The 19,120-nt window shown below is 48.2% G+C and overlaps 1 protein-coding gene across 1 annotated transcript in view; it reads left to right on the plus strand.

The window, feature by feature from the left end:
• Nucleotides 1–19,120, plus strand: part of SLC2A4RG (SLC2A4 regulator) — a 49,750-nt gene extending 30,630 nt beyond the window's left edge. The window contains exons 4-9 of the mRNA XM_060684363.2: nt 1,404–1,639; nt 5,352–5,452; nt 9,519–9,810; nt 10,825–10,953; nt 12,723–12,847; nt 16,350–19,120. Coding sequence (XP_060540346.2) covers nt 1,404–1,639; nt 5,352–5,452; nt 9,519–9,810; nt 10,825–10,953; nt 12,723–12,847; nt 16,350–16,461 — 995 coding nt within the window. The 3' untranslated portion in view covers nt 16,462–19,120. The remainder of the gene's footprint in view (nt 1–1,403; nt 1,640–5,351; nt 5,453–9,518; nt 9,811–10,824; nt 10,954–12,722; nt 12,848–16,349) is intronic.

Consider the following 19,120-nt stretch of genomic DNA (forward strand, 5'->3'; position numbering starts at 1 on the left):
ACTAGAAGACCTCCAAGGTCCCATCCAACTCTGTTATTCTATTCTAAACCCAGTTCCTGCAACCGTTCTTCCTATCTTTCCAGGCCTTTTAACCATAGTGTCCTGGGGTTCATATTAGTGGTGGGTTCTTCCCGGTTTGGTCCGGTTCGGCCAAGCCGGTAGCGGTGACGATATGACGTCACGGAACCGGTTTTCCCCCCCCCGCCCTCCCCACCCCCACCCCCAATCTATTCTTACCTTTTATTTGGCTCCAACCCAGTCTATTGCTGCCTCCTGAGTCCCAGCTGAAGACTTGAGGGAAAAAACCTGTTTAAACTTTTGCCGTGGGGCTTCAAAGGGCCGCCCTACAGCTGATCAGTGTTAAAAGCAAACAAATGAGTTGGGTCGTAAGTACGAGGACCGGTCGTAAGTGCGAGGACCTTCCAGAAATGACTCTGACCAGCTAGCCACGCCCACCTAGTCACATGACCTCCAAGCCACACCCACAAAATAAGCCACGCCCACAGAACCGGTAGTAAAACAATTTAGAACCTACCCCTGGTTGATATGCTCCCCTTCTGCGACCTCCCGACAAGCAAAGTCAATGCTGCGGCCAGATTCCCTTAACAATCACGTCCCTAACTCAACAACGGCAGCGATTCGCTTAACGACGGTGGCAAGAAAAGTTGTAAAACGGGGCAAAACTCACTTTAACAACTGTCTCGCTCAGCTGTGGAAATTTGGGCCTCCGTTGTGGTCGCAAGTCGAGGACTTCCTGCAGCTAGTTGAGTCTGGTTGTTTCATGCCAGACACCTTCTGACCAGGGGTGAAATTAAATTAAATTAAATTTCCCCTACTGGTTCTGTGGGCGTGGCTTATTGGGGGAGGTCATGTGACTGGGTGGGCGTGATCAACTCGACATCACTCACATCGAGGGGCTCCTCACCGGCCCCTCCCCTCCCAGCCACTCCTTGTTGCGAATGGCAGGAAAATGGGGAGGGGAATATTCCTGCCTACCAGCCTTCCCTTAGTCTGTTCTGAGATTGAGGAATGGACGACAGGCAGGAAAATCCCCTTCCCCATTTTCCTGCCTTTCACAAAAACGGCTCCATTCCAGCTGCTCCCCCTATTGCCCCCCTCCCTCCTGGGGACTACCTTAAAGGGACCGGCTGCAGCAGCTCCGTTCTGAATGGAGGGAGAAAAGTTAGCATTCTCTCTGCTGCATTTAACATTGAATTCTGTGGAATATCGAGCGGCCGGAAGAGGTGAGCGGCGACCGGCCGGGTGTGGGTGGGTAGGACCAAGGAGGGGTAATTGCTACCAGTTCGGCAAACTGATGCCCATAATCCCTAGTGATTCACTCGAACCGGTAGGATTTCACCCCTGCTTCTGACCTCGCCACCTTCTGTTTTGTTTTGCGACAGAAATGAACTGTGACGGGTGGAAAGAAGCTCCCCTTAGGTCTTCCAGCTGCTCCAGCAGCAACCACAGCGGAGACGGGAGCTGGGATCCCCCGAGCGACCTTTCCACCCCCTCCACCCCTTCGCCGCCCCTGACCGCCGACATCACGACCAGCATCCTGTCTTCCCTGCAGTCCGACCTGGAGGAGACGGAAGCCACCCAGTTTCTCTTTGGGGAACCCGTGCCCAGGAAGAGGAAGGTGAGAAGGGAGGTTGACGGGGGTGGTGAGGAGACCTTTCCCGCTTTGAGCCTGTCGGAAGGCTGCCCGGTTGTTTTCTTCCTATGTAAGGGTATGTGAGGAAGACCTTGGGCAGGGGTGTCAAACTCAAGGCCTACAGGCCGGATCTGGCACGCGGGTGCTTACCGTATTTTTTGGACTATAAGACGCACCGAAGTATAAGACGTACCAAGATTTTGAAGAGGTAAACAAGAAAAAATATAGTTTTTGCCCTCCCCGGGCCCCAGGAAAACTCTGCAGAGTGCTCCTGGGTCCTGGGGAGGGCAAAACTGCCACCCGTGGGGGGTTTGGGAGGCCAAAAACAGGGCAGTTTTTCATGAAAACGGGGTCCGCAGAGGGTTTGGGAGGCCTGCAGAGTGTTCCTGGGGGTTGGGGAGAGCAAAAGCGCTCTCGTTTTTGCAAAAAACGGGTCCGTTTTTGGCCTCCCAAACCCCCCACGCATCACCTTTTTGCCCTCCCCAGCTCCCAGGAGCACTCTGCAGGCCTCCCAAACCGTCTGCAGGCTCCGTTTTTGTGAAAAATAGGCCTGTTTTTGGTGAAAACGGGACACGCGGGGTGGGGTTTCGGGAGGCCAAAAATGGCTGTATTCGGTGTATAAGACCCACCAACATTTCCACCCTCTTTTGGGGGGGGGACACAAAGTGCGTCTTATACTCCAAAAAGTACGGTAAATCTGACCCACGAGTCCGCCCTAGAAACAGCGAAGGACTGGCCCGCAGTGCCTCTGCCAGCAAAAAACAGAGCTCAGGGGGAGCCCATTTTCGGCCGTGACAGCCTCCTGCAGCCCTCTGCAGTGAAAATGGAGCCGGGGGCGGGGGCGCTCCATTTTGACTGACAGAGGTCTAGCAAAACAAACTAAACACAAAACAAAAGAAGAAATGTTTCCTGTTTTGCATTTGAGCATGTAAGAAGGGACAGGAAAGGAGAAAAGGAAAGACGAAAGAAAAAGAAAAGGGAAGATGGGAAGAGAACAAGGAAGGAAAAAGAAGGAAAGGGGACGGAAGAAGAAAGGAGAATGAAGAGGAAGGGAAGGGAAGGGAAGGGAAGGAAAGGAAAGGAAAGGAAAGGAAGGGAAGGGAAGGGAAGGGAAGGGAAGGGAAGGGAAGGGAAGGGAAGGGAGGAAGGAAGGTTATAATGAGAGGGAGGTAGGATCACAGGGAAGTCCTGCCTTAACACTTGGCCACCATAAGTGCCCCCGACACGAGAGTCGTCGAGCTGGCCACCCCTCCGATCCCCCCCACCCCAAGGTCGAACACAATCCTGATACGTCCCTTGATGATACTGAGTTTGACACCTGTGACCTTGGGAGGCTGGAGGAAGGGAGAATGACGAGATAAGAGACAGTGGAGCCCACAGCAGTATAATGGGAAGGCGGACCAGAGGCTCAGAAGGCACCCTCCCTAATTTCTTTTGAACTATTTTATTTTAAATTTTATTCAGAAGGTTAAGTTACAGGTAGTCCTCAGTTTACGACCACAATTGAGCATTGACATTTCCCCCGGCCTCATGGACAGTTGCCGTCTGTATAATTTGCTCACCGCCATACAGGTATGTCCTCGACTTAACGACTAGCCCATACATTCTGTTGTTAATGGAGAGTATTGCCCCGTTTTACGACCTTTTTTTTTTTGCTTCAGTTGTTAAGTGAATCACTGCAGTTGATAAGTTAGCAACCCAGGTCGTTAAATGAATCCGGCTTCCCCACTGACTCTGCTTATCAGAATGCGGCACCAGATGATGACGTGACTCCGGGACACTGCAACCGTCATACCTGTGAGTCAATTGTCAAGCACCTGAATGTAAATCACGTGACCATGGGGATGCTGCAACGGTCATAAGTCTGAAAAATGGTCGTAAGTCACTTTTTTTGAGTGAAATTGTAACTTCGGTCACTAAATGAACTGTTGTAAGTCGAGGACTACCTGTACAAGTAGTCCTTGACTTACAACAGTTTGTTTATTGCCCCTTCAAAGTTACAACGGCACTGAAAAAAGTGACTTACAGCCATTTTTCAGACTTACGACCATTGCAGCATGGGGAATTTACATTTGGATTCTTGGCAACTACTGGTTCCTATTTATGACCGTTGCTGTATCATGTAATTCCCCTTTGTGACCTTTTGACCAGCAAAGTCAACGAGGAAAGCCACATCCCCTTAACAACTGTGTCACTAACTTCGCAGCTGCAAAGGTTCACTTAACAACCATGGCAAGAAAGATTGTAAAATGGGGCAGAACTCAGACAGATAAATAGTTGCCCAATCTCTTTTTAAAAACCAGTGGTGGAGCACCCACAACTTCTGGAGGCAAGTAGTTCCACTGGTTAATTGTTCTAACTGTCAGGAAATTTCTCCTTAGTTCCAAGTTGCTTGTCCCTTTCATGAGTTTCCATCCATTGCTTCTTCTCCTACCTTCCGGTGCTTTGGAGAATAGCAACACCTGTTTCACTTGGCAACAGAAATTTTGGACTCCGTTGTGGTTGTAAGGTGAGGACTACCTATAAACTGAAACACAACATTCTTCTTGTCAAGGAAGTCCAACCGGTCGCTCATCGGTTCCATTATCTCCGAGTTTCTCTCTAGTTTCTTGGGCTGTAGAAGAGACGGCGGGAGAATTGTACTCGTAGATTGTAAGTCAGGTTGGTCAGGGATCTGAGCAGTGGTGGGATTCAGCCAGTTCGGCCCCTCCCCTCCCCACCCCTTCCAGGAGTCCCCACGCGCCCCATTTTGGCTCCCAGGTAAATGCAGGGAGGCCTACTAGGCCCAAAACAGGGCGCAGGGAAGGGAGTGCCCCCCTGCGGCCCGTTTTTTCTCCCGGGGGGAGGTGCAGGAGGCCGAGTACTGCCTGTCACACCCTGTTGTGACTCAGGCCCGAGTAAGTAGTAGGAAAATCAGTCAGTGAAAAAACAAACTTTATTCGAACAGCTGAGAATTACTTCATTCCCAGCGTCGTTCAACTAAATTAAAGCAAATTCCTCCCAACACAAATTCCTCAGTCCTATCGCAAACCTTGGTCCAATTAGGCAAACTGCCAAAGGCCTTTCTTGGCAAACGTTCAGAAGTCACGGATACAAAAATAAATACAAGACTTAGACGAAAAAGACGACGAAGCTACCAACGTTGTTTTCCGGAAAAGCCCAAATGCTGTTATTGGTTTGTTTTAAGCCTTATGGGAGGAGCCAATCATCTCTTGGCCTTACTCCCGAGTCGTCCTCTTTGCTTGAGCTGCTCTTGCCTTCTGGCAGCTCTTCTCATGCGTGTATTAGGAACAGGCTTCTCCTGTTCCTCTGCCTCTCTGCTGTCAGCCTCTGGAGGCTCCAGAGTCTGCACCTCACTCCCCGATGGCCCTGGCCCCATCTCTGCCTCCGACGCAGAGCCCTCATCCAGGCCTTCCCCAGCCTCCAGGACTGGCCCATCTTCTTCCTCAGCCTCATCGCTGTCCGACTCCGCTGCCAGCTCCGCAGGCTGTTGGCGGACCACAACACACACCCTTGGCCACGCCCACCCAGCTGGTCATTAGGGCAGAGAACCGGTTGTTAAATTATTTGAATCCCACCACTGAATCTGACCAATGGTAGAATTTGAATCTTCAAGAGGACCTTTGGGATTCTGAGACGGGATGCGTGGTCCATCTTGAGAGGCACCAGAGCTAAGCTGCATGTTCTCATGTTACAGAACTCCACAAAAGTGATGTTCAAGTGTTTGTGGAAGAGCTGTGGGAAAGTTCTCAGCAGTTCCTCAGGGATGCAGAAGCACATCCGAGCCATTCACCTGGGGTAGGTCAGCCTCTTGGTCATTTGGGGGGGACACGTCTGTGTGGTGGCAGGCATGAATAGGTTGACTTTTTTAAAAAAATAAGTGTTATTAATTTTCTATGAATTACATTTCTTAGTGCTTAATAAACATCGTGTTGTCTGGGTACCGTATTTTTCAGACTATAAGACGCATCTGAGTATAAGACGCACCAAGTGTCAGCGTTCCAGAAAACCCCACTCCAATTAAAAACTCCGAGGCAAGAAGTTCTCAAAGTTCCATTTATTAGAGTAAATTAAAATTAAAAGGTTTAGGTTGATGCTGGGGCTCAGCACCCCGGACAGCCCCCCTTTCGGGGTGCCGTTATTAATTTTAGGGATTTGGGTTAATGTCAGTGTTCCACTCCAATTAAAAACTCCTAGCAGCCAAACTTTATGCAAAGTAATTTTGAAGAGGAAAACAAGAAAAAAAAATAGTTTTTGGCCTCTGCGCGTTCGATTTTTGCCCTCCCCGGTCCCCAGGAGCACTCTGCAGGTCTCCCAAACCAGAGGTGGGTTTCAGCAGGTTCTGACCAGTTCTGGCGAACCGGTAGCGGAAATTTTGAGTAGTTCGGAGAACCGGTAGTAAAAATTCTGACTGGCCCCGCCCCCATCTATTCTCTGCCTCCCGAGTCCCCGCTGATTGGAAGGAAATGGGGATTTTGCAGTATCCTTCCCCTGCCACGCCCACCAAGCCACGCCCACCAAGCCACATCCACAGAACCGGTAGTAAAAATTTTTGAAGCCCACCACTGTCCCAAACCATTTTTTGGCCTCTGAAACCCTCCACGCGTCGTGTTTTTGCCCTCCCCAGCCTCCAGGAGCACTCTGCAGGCCTCCCAAACCCTCTGCGCATCCCGTTTTTGAGAAAAACAGGCCTTTTTTTTTGCGAAAACGGGATGCGCGGGGCGGGGTTTCAGGAGGCCAAAAATGGTCCTCTTTTGGGTGGGGGGGGGGAAATGCATCTTATACTCCGAAAAGTACAGTATTTAATTTGCTTAGCAGTACAGATTTTATTCTTACTCTCCACCCCTTTTTTCCAACCTCTAGTAAAATAGAGTCAGTGTTTGATAGTATTTTATATCTTCTTTCTGTTTGATTTTCAATGTCAGTCTATCAATTTCTGCACAATCTGGTACCTTCTTCATTATCTCTTCATCTCACGGTGTTTCTTCATTTTTCCAATATTGTGCGAAGATAATCCTCGCTGCTGTTAAAACATGTAATATTACAGACACATACTTTTCTTATCAAATTTTTCTGATATCATCCCTAATAAAAAACAGTTCAGGTTTAAACTTTACATGTTTCCCTATTATCTTTCCTAGCCACCTGTGTATTATTGCCCAATATATATTTTGCTTTAACACAAGGCCACCACATATGATAAAATGTGCCCGTTTTTTTGATTGCCTTTCCAGTGTTTGCGAGACATATTTTTAAACATTTTGGCTAACCTTGCAGCTGGTAAGGCACGAATAGGTTGCCTTGTGAGAAGGAATTACAGAGAATCTACCAACTGACTTCACACAACTAAGGCCTAATGCTGTTTGTTTTATTCTGCACCTGGCAGAATTAGGTCATGAGTCTGTTTGGTCCAGCATGCAGTGTCTTGTGGTGGCTACTGGATGACCTTCAGAAGCTCACCAAGTCTGGGTTGGGGGAACGGGAGACAGAGCCCTTTTTCCACCAGCTTAACAGAGTTGGAAGGGACCTTGTAGGTCATCTAGTCCAACCCACCTCCCCCACTCAAGCAGGAGACGCTACACCATCCCCGACAAATGACAGTCCAGTCTCCCCTTGAAAGCCTCCAGTGATGAAGCGCCCTCAATTTCCGAAGGCAACTTCTGTTCCATTGGTTGATTGTTCTCACTGTCAGAAAATTTCCAGGTTGAATCTCTCCCAGATCAGTTTCCATCCATTATTCCTTGTGTACTTTGGAAAATAGCTTGACCCCTTCCTCTCTGTGGCAGCCCCTCAAATATTGGAAGTCTGCTCTCCTGTCTCCCCTGGTCCTTCTCTTCACTAGACTAGCTAGGCCCAGTTCCTGCAACCGTTCATTGTATGTTTTAGTTTCTAGTCCCTTAATCATCCTGGTTGCTCTTCTCTGCACTCTTTCTAGAGTCTTAACATCTTTGTTATAGTGTGGTGACCAAAACTGGATGCAGAATTCTAGGTGTGGTCTTACTAAGACTTTATAGAGTGGTATTAGTACCTCACTTATGATTCACGGTTAGTAAAGAGCCTTCAATATTCACAGCCAGGGGCAACCTGATCTTCATGATTTTCCCTTTTGAAGCCATCTAGGTAGGCTTCCATTAGATCTGCCAGATGCTCTTTCCTGGGGAGGGCTATATGGGGAGGGGGGTGCCATGGTTGAGGGAACTCCATTGTTTATAGCCACTTGCCTTGCTTCCTTCGAGGAGGACATCTGAAGAAGGATCCACAAAGATTTCGAATGGTTGGGTAGGAAATTTGCCCAAATGGGAGTTATGCATGGGCCAAGGACTACCAGTTTGAGATTATACTAGAAAGGAGGTTGAGATGATACCAGAAAAGAGAAAATTGAGATTGTACCAGAAAGGAGAAGGTTGAGATGATACTAGATAGGAGGTTGAGATGGTACCAGAAAAGAGAAGGTTGAGATGATACTAGATAGGAGGTTGAGATGATACCAGAAAGGAGAAAGTTGAGATGATACAAGAAAGGAGAAGGTTGAGATGATACCAGAAAGGAGAATATTGAGGTTGACAGGGTTCCAAGTAAGACCCCAACGAAAGAAGACTCTGAGGCTTGAGGTTCCTCAAAGTTCAATTTTATTAGAGGTGTCATATTGGCACATCTGGAAAAACCCGAATCTGAAAGCTTCCAGGTTTTCCCCACCCAAAGGAAAGTCCAAGTCCCTGCCCAGCATCCACATGTCCATCTCATGGTCCAATCAAAGCATCGTTCCAACTGGAGATGCCTCCCAGTCCCAGCCCTCCAGGTACAGGGCAAGATGTCCTTGACTCTCAGAGAAAGGAATGTTGTTTTGACTACGTATCACCCTTGCTCCATACAATCCCCCCTCCCAGTTTCCCACAGTAGTAAATGTGGCAGGCCTGAAGGCCCAATGCAAAAGATGGCTTCCAGGCCTGACAGAGGTGATATCAGAAAAGAGAAAGTTGAGATGATACCAGAAAGAAGATTGAGATGATACCAAAAGAAGGCGGCACGTTTTGCTGTTGTCTTCAAACTTCCCTGTGCATTTCTTTTCTCCTGCCACTTTTCATTCTTGGTGCTCCTTAGCAGCACCACAAGTCCTTCTACCGTGCCTGAGATGATAGTCCCTTGAATTCCCAGCAAAAGCTTCCTCTTCCACAGTTGTTTTGCTCTTTGAAGATGCTAAGGGCCCTTTGTTCAGAGGTGAAATGCTCCCGGTTCGGACCGGATTGCCCGATCCGGTAGTGATGGTGGCGGGTGGTTCGGAGAACCGGTAGCAAAAATCCCTGCACGCGCCCCCCCCCATGCTCAGCTGAATCGCACAATCATCAGAGGCTTTTTTTTTTACATTTAAAAGCATTTTTTCTACAACCTCTTCCGACGAAAAAATGCTTTTAAAAGTAAAAAAAAAAAACCTCTGATGATTGCGCGGCTCAGCTGGGATCCTCAGAGGCTTTTCAAAGCATTTTTTTCTGCAACCTCTTGGCCGAAAAGGTGGTACAAAAAATGCTTTGAAAAGTCTCTGACGATCCCAGCTGAGTTGCCTGATCGGCAGAGGCTTTTCAATGCATTTTTTAAAATGCGTCTCTGACAATCCCAGCTGAGTTGCCTGATCGCCAGAGGCTTTTCAAAGCATTTTTTAAAAGCCTCTCTGACGATCCCAGCTGAGTTGCCTGATCGCCAGAGGCTTTTCAAAGCATTAGAAAAAATGCTTTGAAAAGTTAAAAAAAAAAAAAAAAGTTGGTCACGTCCACCCAGTCACATTACATCCCCCCCCCCAAGCCACGCCCACAGAACCGGTAGTAACGCATTTTACATTTCACGCCTGCCTTTGTTCCCTTTCCCCCAGGAGGAAGGCTGACCTGGATCAGAGTGATGGAGAGGAAGACTTTTATTACACCGAGCTGGACGTCAACGTGGATTCTTTGACCGACGGTCTCTCCAGCCTGACCCCCGTCTCCCCAACCTCCCCGGTGCCCCCTCCCTTTCCAGTCCTGGAGGAGGTCCAGAAAGTTCTGCCTATTCCACTCAACCCCAAGGTTTCCGTGGTGTCCCACCTGAGCCAATCGGCACCCTTAAACCTCCTGAGCCATTCGGCACCTACCGGCTTGGGACACATCCAAACCGATCATGCCTATCAGGTGCGTCATCTAAAGGAGCCTTTCCGGCCAGATCAATGTCCACCAGATCCACATGTGAAGGATTCAAATTGATCACTGGTAGTCCTTGATTTACAACCAGAGGTGGTATTCAGCCGGTTCTAAATGGTTCTGACGAACTGGTAGCGGAAATTTTGAGTAGTTCGGAGAACCGGCAAGTACCACCTCTGGGTGGCCCCGCCCCCATCTATTCACTGCCTCCCAAGTCCCAGCTGATTGGCTGAGTCTTCTTTTGTTGCCCTGCACAGAACGGAGCTGGAAAGCAGGTCAGTGGGGTGGGGAGGGAATGGAGATTTTGCACTATCCTTCCCCTGCCACGCCCACAGAATCGGTAGTAAAAAAATTTTTTGAATCCCACCACTGCCTACGACCACAATTGAGCCCGGAGATTTCCGTTGCTAAACGAGACATTTGTTAAGCGAATTTTGCCCTATTTTACGACCTTCCTTGCCCCCCCCCGTTGTTAAGTGAATCAGTGCAGCTGTTAAGTTACTAACACGGCTATTCAGGGAATCCGGCTTCCCGCATTGACTTTGCTCGTCAGAAGGTCGCAAAAGGGAATCGCGTGACCCCTTGGACACTGCAACCGTCATGAATATGGACCAGTTGCCAAGCGTCTGAATTTTGATGACGTGTGTGTCAAGGTTCAGGACTGCAAAGGTCATAAGTGTGAAAAACGGTCATAGGTCACTTTTTCGATGCTGTTGTAACTTTGAATGGTCACTAAACAGACGTAAGTCAAGGACTACCTGTACTTTGTTATTTTCTGCCTATAATATAAGAATCTTCCCAAGCTGCTTGCCATCTCTTGGGAACAACCAGATAAGGTTCCATGGAACTTGGCGGGAGGAGGGCCAGATCGAAGTCTCTTGCGGCTATGCAACGATTCAAGGCTACTTCCCTGCTTGATGCCTCCTCCTTTCCTTGACCGGTAAAGTTTCCCAGCATTCGGTTTCCCCACTGTCTCATTTTGACATTTTGTCTTTTCACTTTCAGGCGATGGGTCCTACCGGAGTGCTGGCGGATCTGAAGGCTCCCCCAGCTGGGATGGAAATCAGCATATCGTGGCAGCAACCAGCCCTTTTCCCACCACCTCTGCCCCCCGTCCTCTTCAAAAGCCCCTCAGTGAGTAACGTGAAGGCCACCCCAATATTTTTCCTTGTTAAGAAGAGAGTTGATTTGAGAGCAAAGTTTAGGAGCGTCTAGATGACCCCTTAGATCAGGGGTCTCCAACCTTGGCAGCTTTAAGACTTGTGGACTTCAACTCCCAGAATTCTGGGAGTTGAAGTTCACAAGTCTTAAAGTTGCCAAGGTTGGAGACCCCTGCTTTATATCACACTCCAAACCTGTGGACTTCAATTCCCAGCATTCCTGGTCTGGGAATGCTGGGAATTGAAGTCCACAGGTCTTAAAGGGGCCATACCCGGGAATGCTGGGAGTTGAAGTCCGTGGGTCTTAAACGGGCCATACCTGCCCACCTCCTACCAGTCTTGAGACCAGAAGAGAATTCTGGGAGTTGAAGTCCACAAGTCTTCAAGTTGCCAAGGTTGGAGACCCCCTGCTTTATACCAAACCTGTGGACTTCAATTCCCAGCATTCCTGGGCTGGGAATGCTGGGAATTGAAGTCCACAGATCTTAAAGCTGCCAGGTTTGAAGGCCTCTGCCCTAGATCAACTCCATGGGGGAAGGACATTTCCTCTGGCCCCATGGACAGAAGTTGCCTTCTGTATAATTTATTCACCCCCATACAGGGAATCCTCAACTTACAACCACAATTGAGCCTAAAATTTCTGTTGCTGAAGCGAGAAGTTGTTAAGTGAGTTTTGCCCTATTTTATGACCTTTCTTGCCACCGTTGTTAAGCGAATCACCACAATTGTTAGGTTAGTAACACGGTTGTTAAGTGAATCAGGCTCCCCCGTTGACTTGGCTTGTCCGAAGGTCACAAACGGAATCATATGACCCTTCTACACTGCAACCGTCATAAATATGAGTTGGTTGTCCAGTGTCTGAAGTTTGATCATGTGACCCTGGGAATGCTGCAGTAGGTTGTAAGTGTGAAAAATGGTCATAAGTCACTTTTCTCAGTGCTGTTGTACCTTCAAAGCAGGGGTGAAATCCAGCAGGTTCTGACAGGTTCTGCAGAACCGGTAGCGGAAATTTTGAGCAGTTCGGAGAACCGGCAAATGCCACCTCTGGCTGGCCCCAGAGTGGGGTGGGAATGGAGATTTTGCAATATCCTTCCCCCAGGAGTGGGGAGGGAATGGAGATTTTGCAGTATCCTTCCCCTGCCACGCCCACCAAGCCACGCCCACAGAACCAGTAGGGAAAAATAATTTGGATTTCACCCCTGCTTCAAATGTTCACTAAATGAACTATTGTTAAGTCGAGGACTACCTGTATACTGGCTAGATTAATACTATATTATTTCCTGTCTTCTGACTTAGTGGACTGGGTTTTAATTCTCCTGCCCCCGAACTGCTGAAAGATTTGACTCCTTAGAAAAGAAACTTCTCAGCTCAGGATCGAACGGTGGGGTTGGGTCCTTGGTGGTCTCTGAGCTTGTTCGTTTTCATGCAGACGTTTCATTACCGAACTAGGGAACATCATCATGGCGTTGCTAATGAAACATCTGCAAGAAAACCACGAAGCTCAGAAAGCACTAAAGTTTCACAGGCCTCCTCCTCCATTCCCTCCTCCATTCCACAAACCCTCCTTCTAGCACTGGTCATGTTTCCTAGTTGGGTAATGAAACGTCTGGAAGAAAACCACCAGGCTCAGAGAGCACCAAGGACCCCACGGCTGATTTCTTAGCTGCGCCGTTGAGATCTCCTCCCCTTCTCAAATGACCCACTCTCTTCTTCTTCTTCCTCCTCCTCCTCTTCCTCCTCCAGAGCTGCCTGACTCCCATCCGACCTGCCGATTCGGAAGAGAAACGCCTGCAAGGCCCCACTGTGTCAGTTGCCAAAGGACAACCCTTATTGCCCTCTTCCGTGCCAAAGCCTGCAGCAGGCACCAGGTAGGTGGCTGTTCCTTCACATCTTCTCTCCCCCCCCACCCTCCCCAGTCTGGCACCCCCAACCCAGTCTCTCGAGGACACCAGGGTCACCCAGAGACTGGCTTGGAGGCTGTTCTCCAGGCTTGGCTGAGTCCCTCTGGCTGGACTTTAGAAAGTGTGCTTGGCCACTGCAAGAAGAGTACAAGAAGCCTGGATAGCTCTGCAGACTAAGCACTGTAATTTAACACCAGCTGTCTGCAATTAAAGTAAGTTCGAATCTTGCCAGGCTCAAGGTCGACTCAGCCTTCCATCCTTTCTAAGGTAGGTAAAATGAGGACCTAGTTTGTGGGGGCAATAAGCTGACTTTGTATAAAATATACAAAAGGATGAAGCAGTGGTGGGTTCCTCCCGGTTCGGTCCGGTTCGGTCGAGCCGGTAGCGGTGACGATATGACATCACCGAACCGGTTCTTCCCCCCCCCCGCCCTCCCACCCCCCCACCCCACCCTGTTATTCTTACTTTTTATTTGGTCCCACCCCCAATCTATTGCTGCCTCCTGAGTCCCAGCTGATGACTAGAGGGAAAAAAACTGCTTAAACTCTTGCCCTGGGGCTTCAAAGGGCCGTCCTACAGCTGATCAGTGTTAAAAGCAAACAAATGAGTCAGGTCGTAAGTGCAAGGACTGGTCGTAAGTGCGAGGACCTTCCAGAAATGACTCTGACCAGCTAGCCACGCCCACCTAGTCACATGACCTCCAAGCCACACCCACAAAATAAGCCACGCCCACAGAACCGGTAGTAAAAAAATTTAGAACCCACCCCTGGTATGAAGGCTATTGCTTAACGCACTGTAAGCCACCCTGTCTCCGGAGAAGGGCGACATATAAATCAAATTTAAAAAAGAAGAAGAAGAAGAAGAAGAAAACCCGTTGCTTTCTTGGAATAACCGTTCCGCCGGGTGCCACTGGACCTCACCGTCCGTTCCAAATTCACACATTTTTTTTGCCCTTTGGCTCAGAAAGGTGATCTGTCCAAGCCTCTTTTTTTTCTGGTTTTTCTTAGTCCCCCAAAAATCCCTCTTTTATTGAGATGGCTGTGAATTACGGTCATTCACAGCCCGTAACGGTCTCGGTGAAGATTCCGACCGACGTCTGCTCGAGTTGACACAGTCTTTCAGGGTAACGTTGATAAGCACCCACCTTTATCTCCCTTGAAATGCTGCCAGAGACCTAATTGCCAATTAGTTTTGCAAGGCCAAACGGAGCACAGAGTCAAACAGGACTTCTCAGAGCTTGAATTGACTATATAGTTGAGCCTGGATAGCTCAACAGACTAAAAGCCTGTTATTAACATTCAGCTGTCTGCAATTATTGCAAGTTCGAATCTCCCCAGGCTCAAGGTTTACTCAGCCTTCCATCCTTTCTAAGGTAGGTAAATTGAGGACCCAGTTTGTGGGGGCAATAAGCTGACTTTGTATAAATATACAAAAGTATGAAGGCTATTGCTTAACGCATTGTAAGCCGCCCTGAGTCTCCGGAGAAGGGCGGCATATAAATCAAATTTTTTTTAAAAAATGAACTAATTGCTTCCTGCAAAGGCTCACATCTGTTTGCTCCTCTTATATGTCTTATGGGAGGGGCCAATCAACTCCAAGCCTTACTCCTGAGTCACCCTTTTTTTCCTTAATTGTTCTTGCCTTCTGGCAGCTCTGTGCATGCGCACGCTGGGAACAGGCTCACACTGTTCTTCTGCCTCGCTGATGTCAGATTCTGGAGGCTCTGGAGGCAGCAAAAAACTATCAGATGGCCCTGGCCCCCTTTCTGCCTCCGACGCAGAGCCCTCGTCCGAGCCTTCCCCAGACTCCAGGACTGGCCCATGTTCCTCCCCAACCTCCTCACTGTCCGACTCTGCTGCCAGCTCTGCAGGCTGCCAGCGGACCACAACAACCCCAAAGCCTGGTAGTCTTCGACTTACGACCACAATCGAGCCCGAGATTTCCATTGCTAAGCGAAATATTTGTTAAGTGAATTTTGCCCTATTTTACGGCTTTCCTTGCCACCGTTGTTAAGGGAATCAGTGCAGCTGTTAAGTTACCAACACAGCTGTTAAGTGAATCCGGCTTCCCCCATTGACGTTGCTCGTCAGAAGGCCGCCAAAGGGGATCACAGGCCTCGGGACACTGCGACCGTCACTAATATGAGCCAGTTGTCAAGCCTCCGAATTTTGATCACGTGACTGTGGGGATGCTGCAACGGTTGTAAGTGTGAAAAACGGTCATAAGTCACCTTTTTCGGTGCCATTGTAACTCCGAATGGTCACTGAATGAATGGTTTTAAGTCGAGAACTAGATACAGAGCAATCTTTTACATTCCTTTTTCCTCAAGCCCATCTTCTCATTTTTTTTGATACGGGTAATCAACATACAACCGCAATCGGCAGTGGAACTTCTTTTGCTAAGCGAGTTGGTTGTTAAGTGAGTCAAGGTCTGATTTTACACCTCTTTTGCCACGGTTGTTCAGCAAATCACTGCGGTTGTTAAGTGAATCCGGCGGTCCCTAAGCAAACCCAGCTTATCCCACAGACTTTGCTCGTCGGACGCCGGCTGGGACGGTTAAAAATGGCGGTCACATGAGCTCAGGATGTAAATCCATGCCAGTTGCTAAGTGCCCAAATTCTGTTCACGTGACCGTGGGGAATCCTGTGACGGTCATAAGGGCCAGGACTGTCCATAAAACCCTTTTTTTTCAGTTCCGTTGTAACTCTGAAACAACTCTGTAAGTCAAGGACTGCTTGCAATTGAGTTGGGGAATCTTTTTAAAACAAAACAAAACCCCGCTTAATCTCTCCCCTGGTATAGCCAACCAAGTGAGGAGAGCCCTTGGCTTAGAGGTTAATACATGTGCCTAATATAGAGCCTTGGTAGTACAGTGGTCTAAGGCACCCCGTTATTAAGCTGTTATTAAGACCAGCTGCCTGCAATTACTGCAGGGTTCGAATCTCGCCAAGGCTCAAGGTTGACTCAGCCTTCCATCCTTTCAAAGGTAGGTGAAATGAGGACCCAGATTGTGGGGGCAATAAGCTGACTTTGTATAAATATACAAAAGGATGAAGGCTATTGCTGAGCGCATTGTAAGCCGCCCTGAGTCTCCGGAGAAGGGCGGCATATAAATCTAAATAAAATAAAATAAAATAAATAAATAAAAATAATATGCAAGTAGCCTGGGTTCGAATCCCAGAAGGGTATGGCTAGCTGACGAGCGCTAAATAGCTCGAAATTGATCTATACTAGTCTCCCTTTATTTCTTTGACGGTAAAATATAAATTCGACACAAAAATAGTTTGTCGTGAAAGCGACTGCCTGCGAAGGCTCCTGGAACCGGGGCTGAAAGGCGAAAGCGGAAGCAGTATGCTCCGTCCCATATTTGGGCAGACCAAGGTAGCCTCACCAGAGAAAAAACAAAAACACGGAGCCCTCGCCAGCTTCCTCCGCCCTCTCAACCGCCTTTCTCTCTGCCTCCTTGCAGGAAGCCGCGTGGCGAAGCCAAGAAATGCCGTAAAGTCTACGGGATGGAGAACCGCAGCATGTGGTGCACGGCCTGTCGCTGGAAGAAAGCCTGCCAGCGGTTCGTCGATTGAGCTCGGGGTGGGCAGGAAGGGGAATCTTCGGCCGCCCTTGGCCTCTCTGTCTGCGTTGCGCGATTTGCACTTTTGGTGCCTTCCAGCCTGATCTCTCCTTGCACCGTCTGCCCCCCCACCCTTGCCCTGACCCACCTGTCCACTCGCCCCCTTCTCCAAGCTGGGGGGGGGACGCTCTTTCCCAATTGTGCCTTGGCTCAGGAAACCGGAGTTTCTGGGATGAACGGAGTCGGAGGGGGGGACCCCTTTTTTAAGAGCAAGCCTCGCCGACTCCGGCCGGCCGAAGTGTCATCGGGGTGGTGGTGGTGGTCTTCTAGATCCTTCTGGACAGCCCCTCTCTTCATCCAGGGATACCTGCCGATCCAAGCCCCTCCGTCGGATTTACCCGCGTCCATCCACACATGTGAAAATTTAAGCCATTGCTTGTCTTTTTGATGGTGTTTATTTTTATTGTTTTCTTACTTCTGAAATAAGCTATGTCTCTCGTCCCCCTTTTTCCTTCACCTGCCACTACGGATCTCCCAACCCTTGTTGAGGTTTGAGACGGCACGAGTTCCAGAAAGTTCTTCGGAGCGGAATTTGTGAAAGCTTTGGACATTTTTCGTTCTCTGGGATGGGAGAGCCAAGCCTGACAGGTTGTGGGGTTTTTTTTTTTTTGTTTTTTTTTTGGATACCTGTCCTGCAATATTTTTTTTTTTTTCCTTTCTTGGTAAGCTTCGGCGTTAAGGACTTTGGAGCAGAAGACAAAAAACAGGCGTTGGAAGGAAAAGAAACGGTCTTTGCTTCCCCTTCACTTTCATTTGCCGGCTGCAAGCAGGTTTCTCTAAAAACTGCTGTTTCCCCCTCGATTTAAATTCCGTTCGGAAGCCGAACGTCCGGCCAAAGAAATGGCTGAAGGGGGGAAAAAATACAAACCTGTCAGAACGTCAGAGAAACGTTAAAAGTTCTTTTTTTGCTTTCTGTTTCTTTCCAATCTCGGGGAGTTTTCAGATTTTTTTTTTTTTTTAATTCCCTCCCTCCATCCTCCCCCAAAAATATTCCCTTCCCAAATGGTGCCTGCCAAAGAAAGGCTCGCTTTATAGGAAATGTTTTTCCTCTGCAAACCGTCTTGTGAATGGAAATGTTAAGTCTGTCGCAAGGAATAAGCTATGCGCCAAAAAATGTAGCCTGACCAATTTGCAACCTGGACTGAATTTACATCCAAGCCGACTCTTGACAGCAGGGAGAAAAAAATTGCCGATTTCCCTTAGGTGCAATCCCAGGTTTTTTTTGTTTTTTTTAAAAAAAAAACATTTTACACAATGGGGTGATGGGATGTTTCTGTCCGCTGTCATAGCTTTTTCCCGATCTAAAACAGCAAAGATAGAATATCCGCAAGATTTCCCACTCTGCTCTTCCGTTCCCCTTAAAAGAAAAAAAAGGCCCATCTTAAAAGTCAATTTTGGAATTAGGATATTTTTTTTAAAAAAAGAAAGAAAATCAGCCGTGGAGAAAGATTAATCAGTATTGAACTTTGGAAGTGGGGTTAAGTTTTGTTTAAAGCCATTTCTGTGGATTTTGTGGCCCCTTGGAGGACTTTTGGGGAGTTTCGGAGTGGCGGGTTCAGCATCCGGCATGAAGTTTGCTGGTTTTGCTTTTAAAAGTCACCAGAGGGTGGCGCTGTGAGATCAGTTGAAGTCTCTCTAGCAAAATATTTCTCAACTTTGGCCACTTTTAAGATGGGTGGACTTCAACTCCCAGAATTCCGCAGCCAGCATGGCTGGCTGTGGAATTCTGGGAGTTGAAGTCCACCCATCTTAAAAGTCACAAAGGCTGAAAAACACTGCTCTAACCCAATGTATTTGGCTTTAAACGGGATATATATCCACGCATCTCTCCATCCTTGCACAAAATGAATGCTATATAAGCCAGCCACCCTCATATTTTTAACGGTAGAGGCTCCTAAGAGAATGATGCCTGGAAGTTTTACAAATCTTGCACACCTAAAACCTCCTGCCTTGATTCCCTTCCGTCTCCATCGCTGTTTAGTGAGCTTGTCTCTAAAAAGGAAAACCTGAGCCACCGTGCCAGTTCTGCTCCGTCACCGAATTCCACTTCCGTTTAACCTCACCAGTCATATTTCTACGCACCTGTCTTTTACTTACGGCACCTTGTGACACCTGGAGATGCTTTTTTTTTTTTTTTTAATTATCTTCTGCAAACAATAACAACCAAAAGTCTTGTTTGTGTTTTTGGTGGAAATACCCGATTCGGAAAACCCGCAAACTGAAGAGAGGCTTTCCGAGACCAAACGGCCCCAGGAGATCGGTCCCCGCTGCAACGATCCTCGAGTGTTGGTGGCAAGCGTTGGTTTGTGTTCGGCAGCGTGCACTCGCCAGAAATGAGACTGCGGAAAAAAAGACCTCCGGATTTCTACTTCTTTGCACTAATTGCAAACTGCACAGGGGTTTTTTTTAAAAAAACTTTTCCTGCCTCCCAATTTTCTATTCTGTCCCACTGAAGCCAATATTCGCCAGATTGGTATTTTAACCATCGTGTTGATTTCTGCGTGTGTCGGGTGGGGGTGGGGGAGAGACTAAACTTTCTGCTTCCAACGCACAACCTTGATGTGTCTTCGGAGGACAGGTTTCCACGAAAGCATTAAAACTTTTTAAAAACC

The sequence above is a fragment of the Pantherophis guttatus genome, chromosome 3 (assembly GCF_059756535.1).
Source record: "Pantherophis guttatus breed Tessera chromosome 3, ASM5975653v1, whole genome shotgun sequence".
In the NCBI taxonomy this organism is placed as follows: Eukaryota; Metazoa; Chordata; class Lepidosauria; order Squamata; family Colubridae; genus Pantherophis; species Pantherophis guttatus.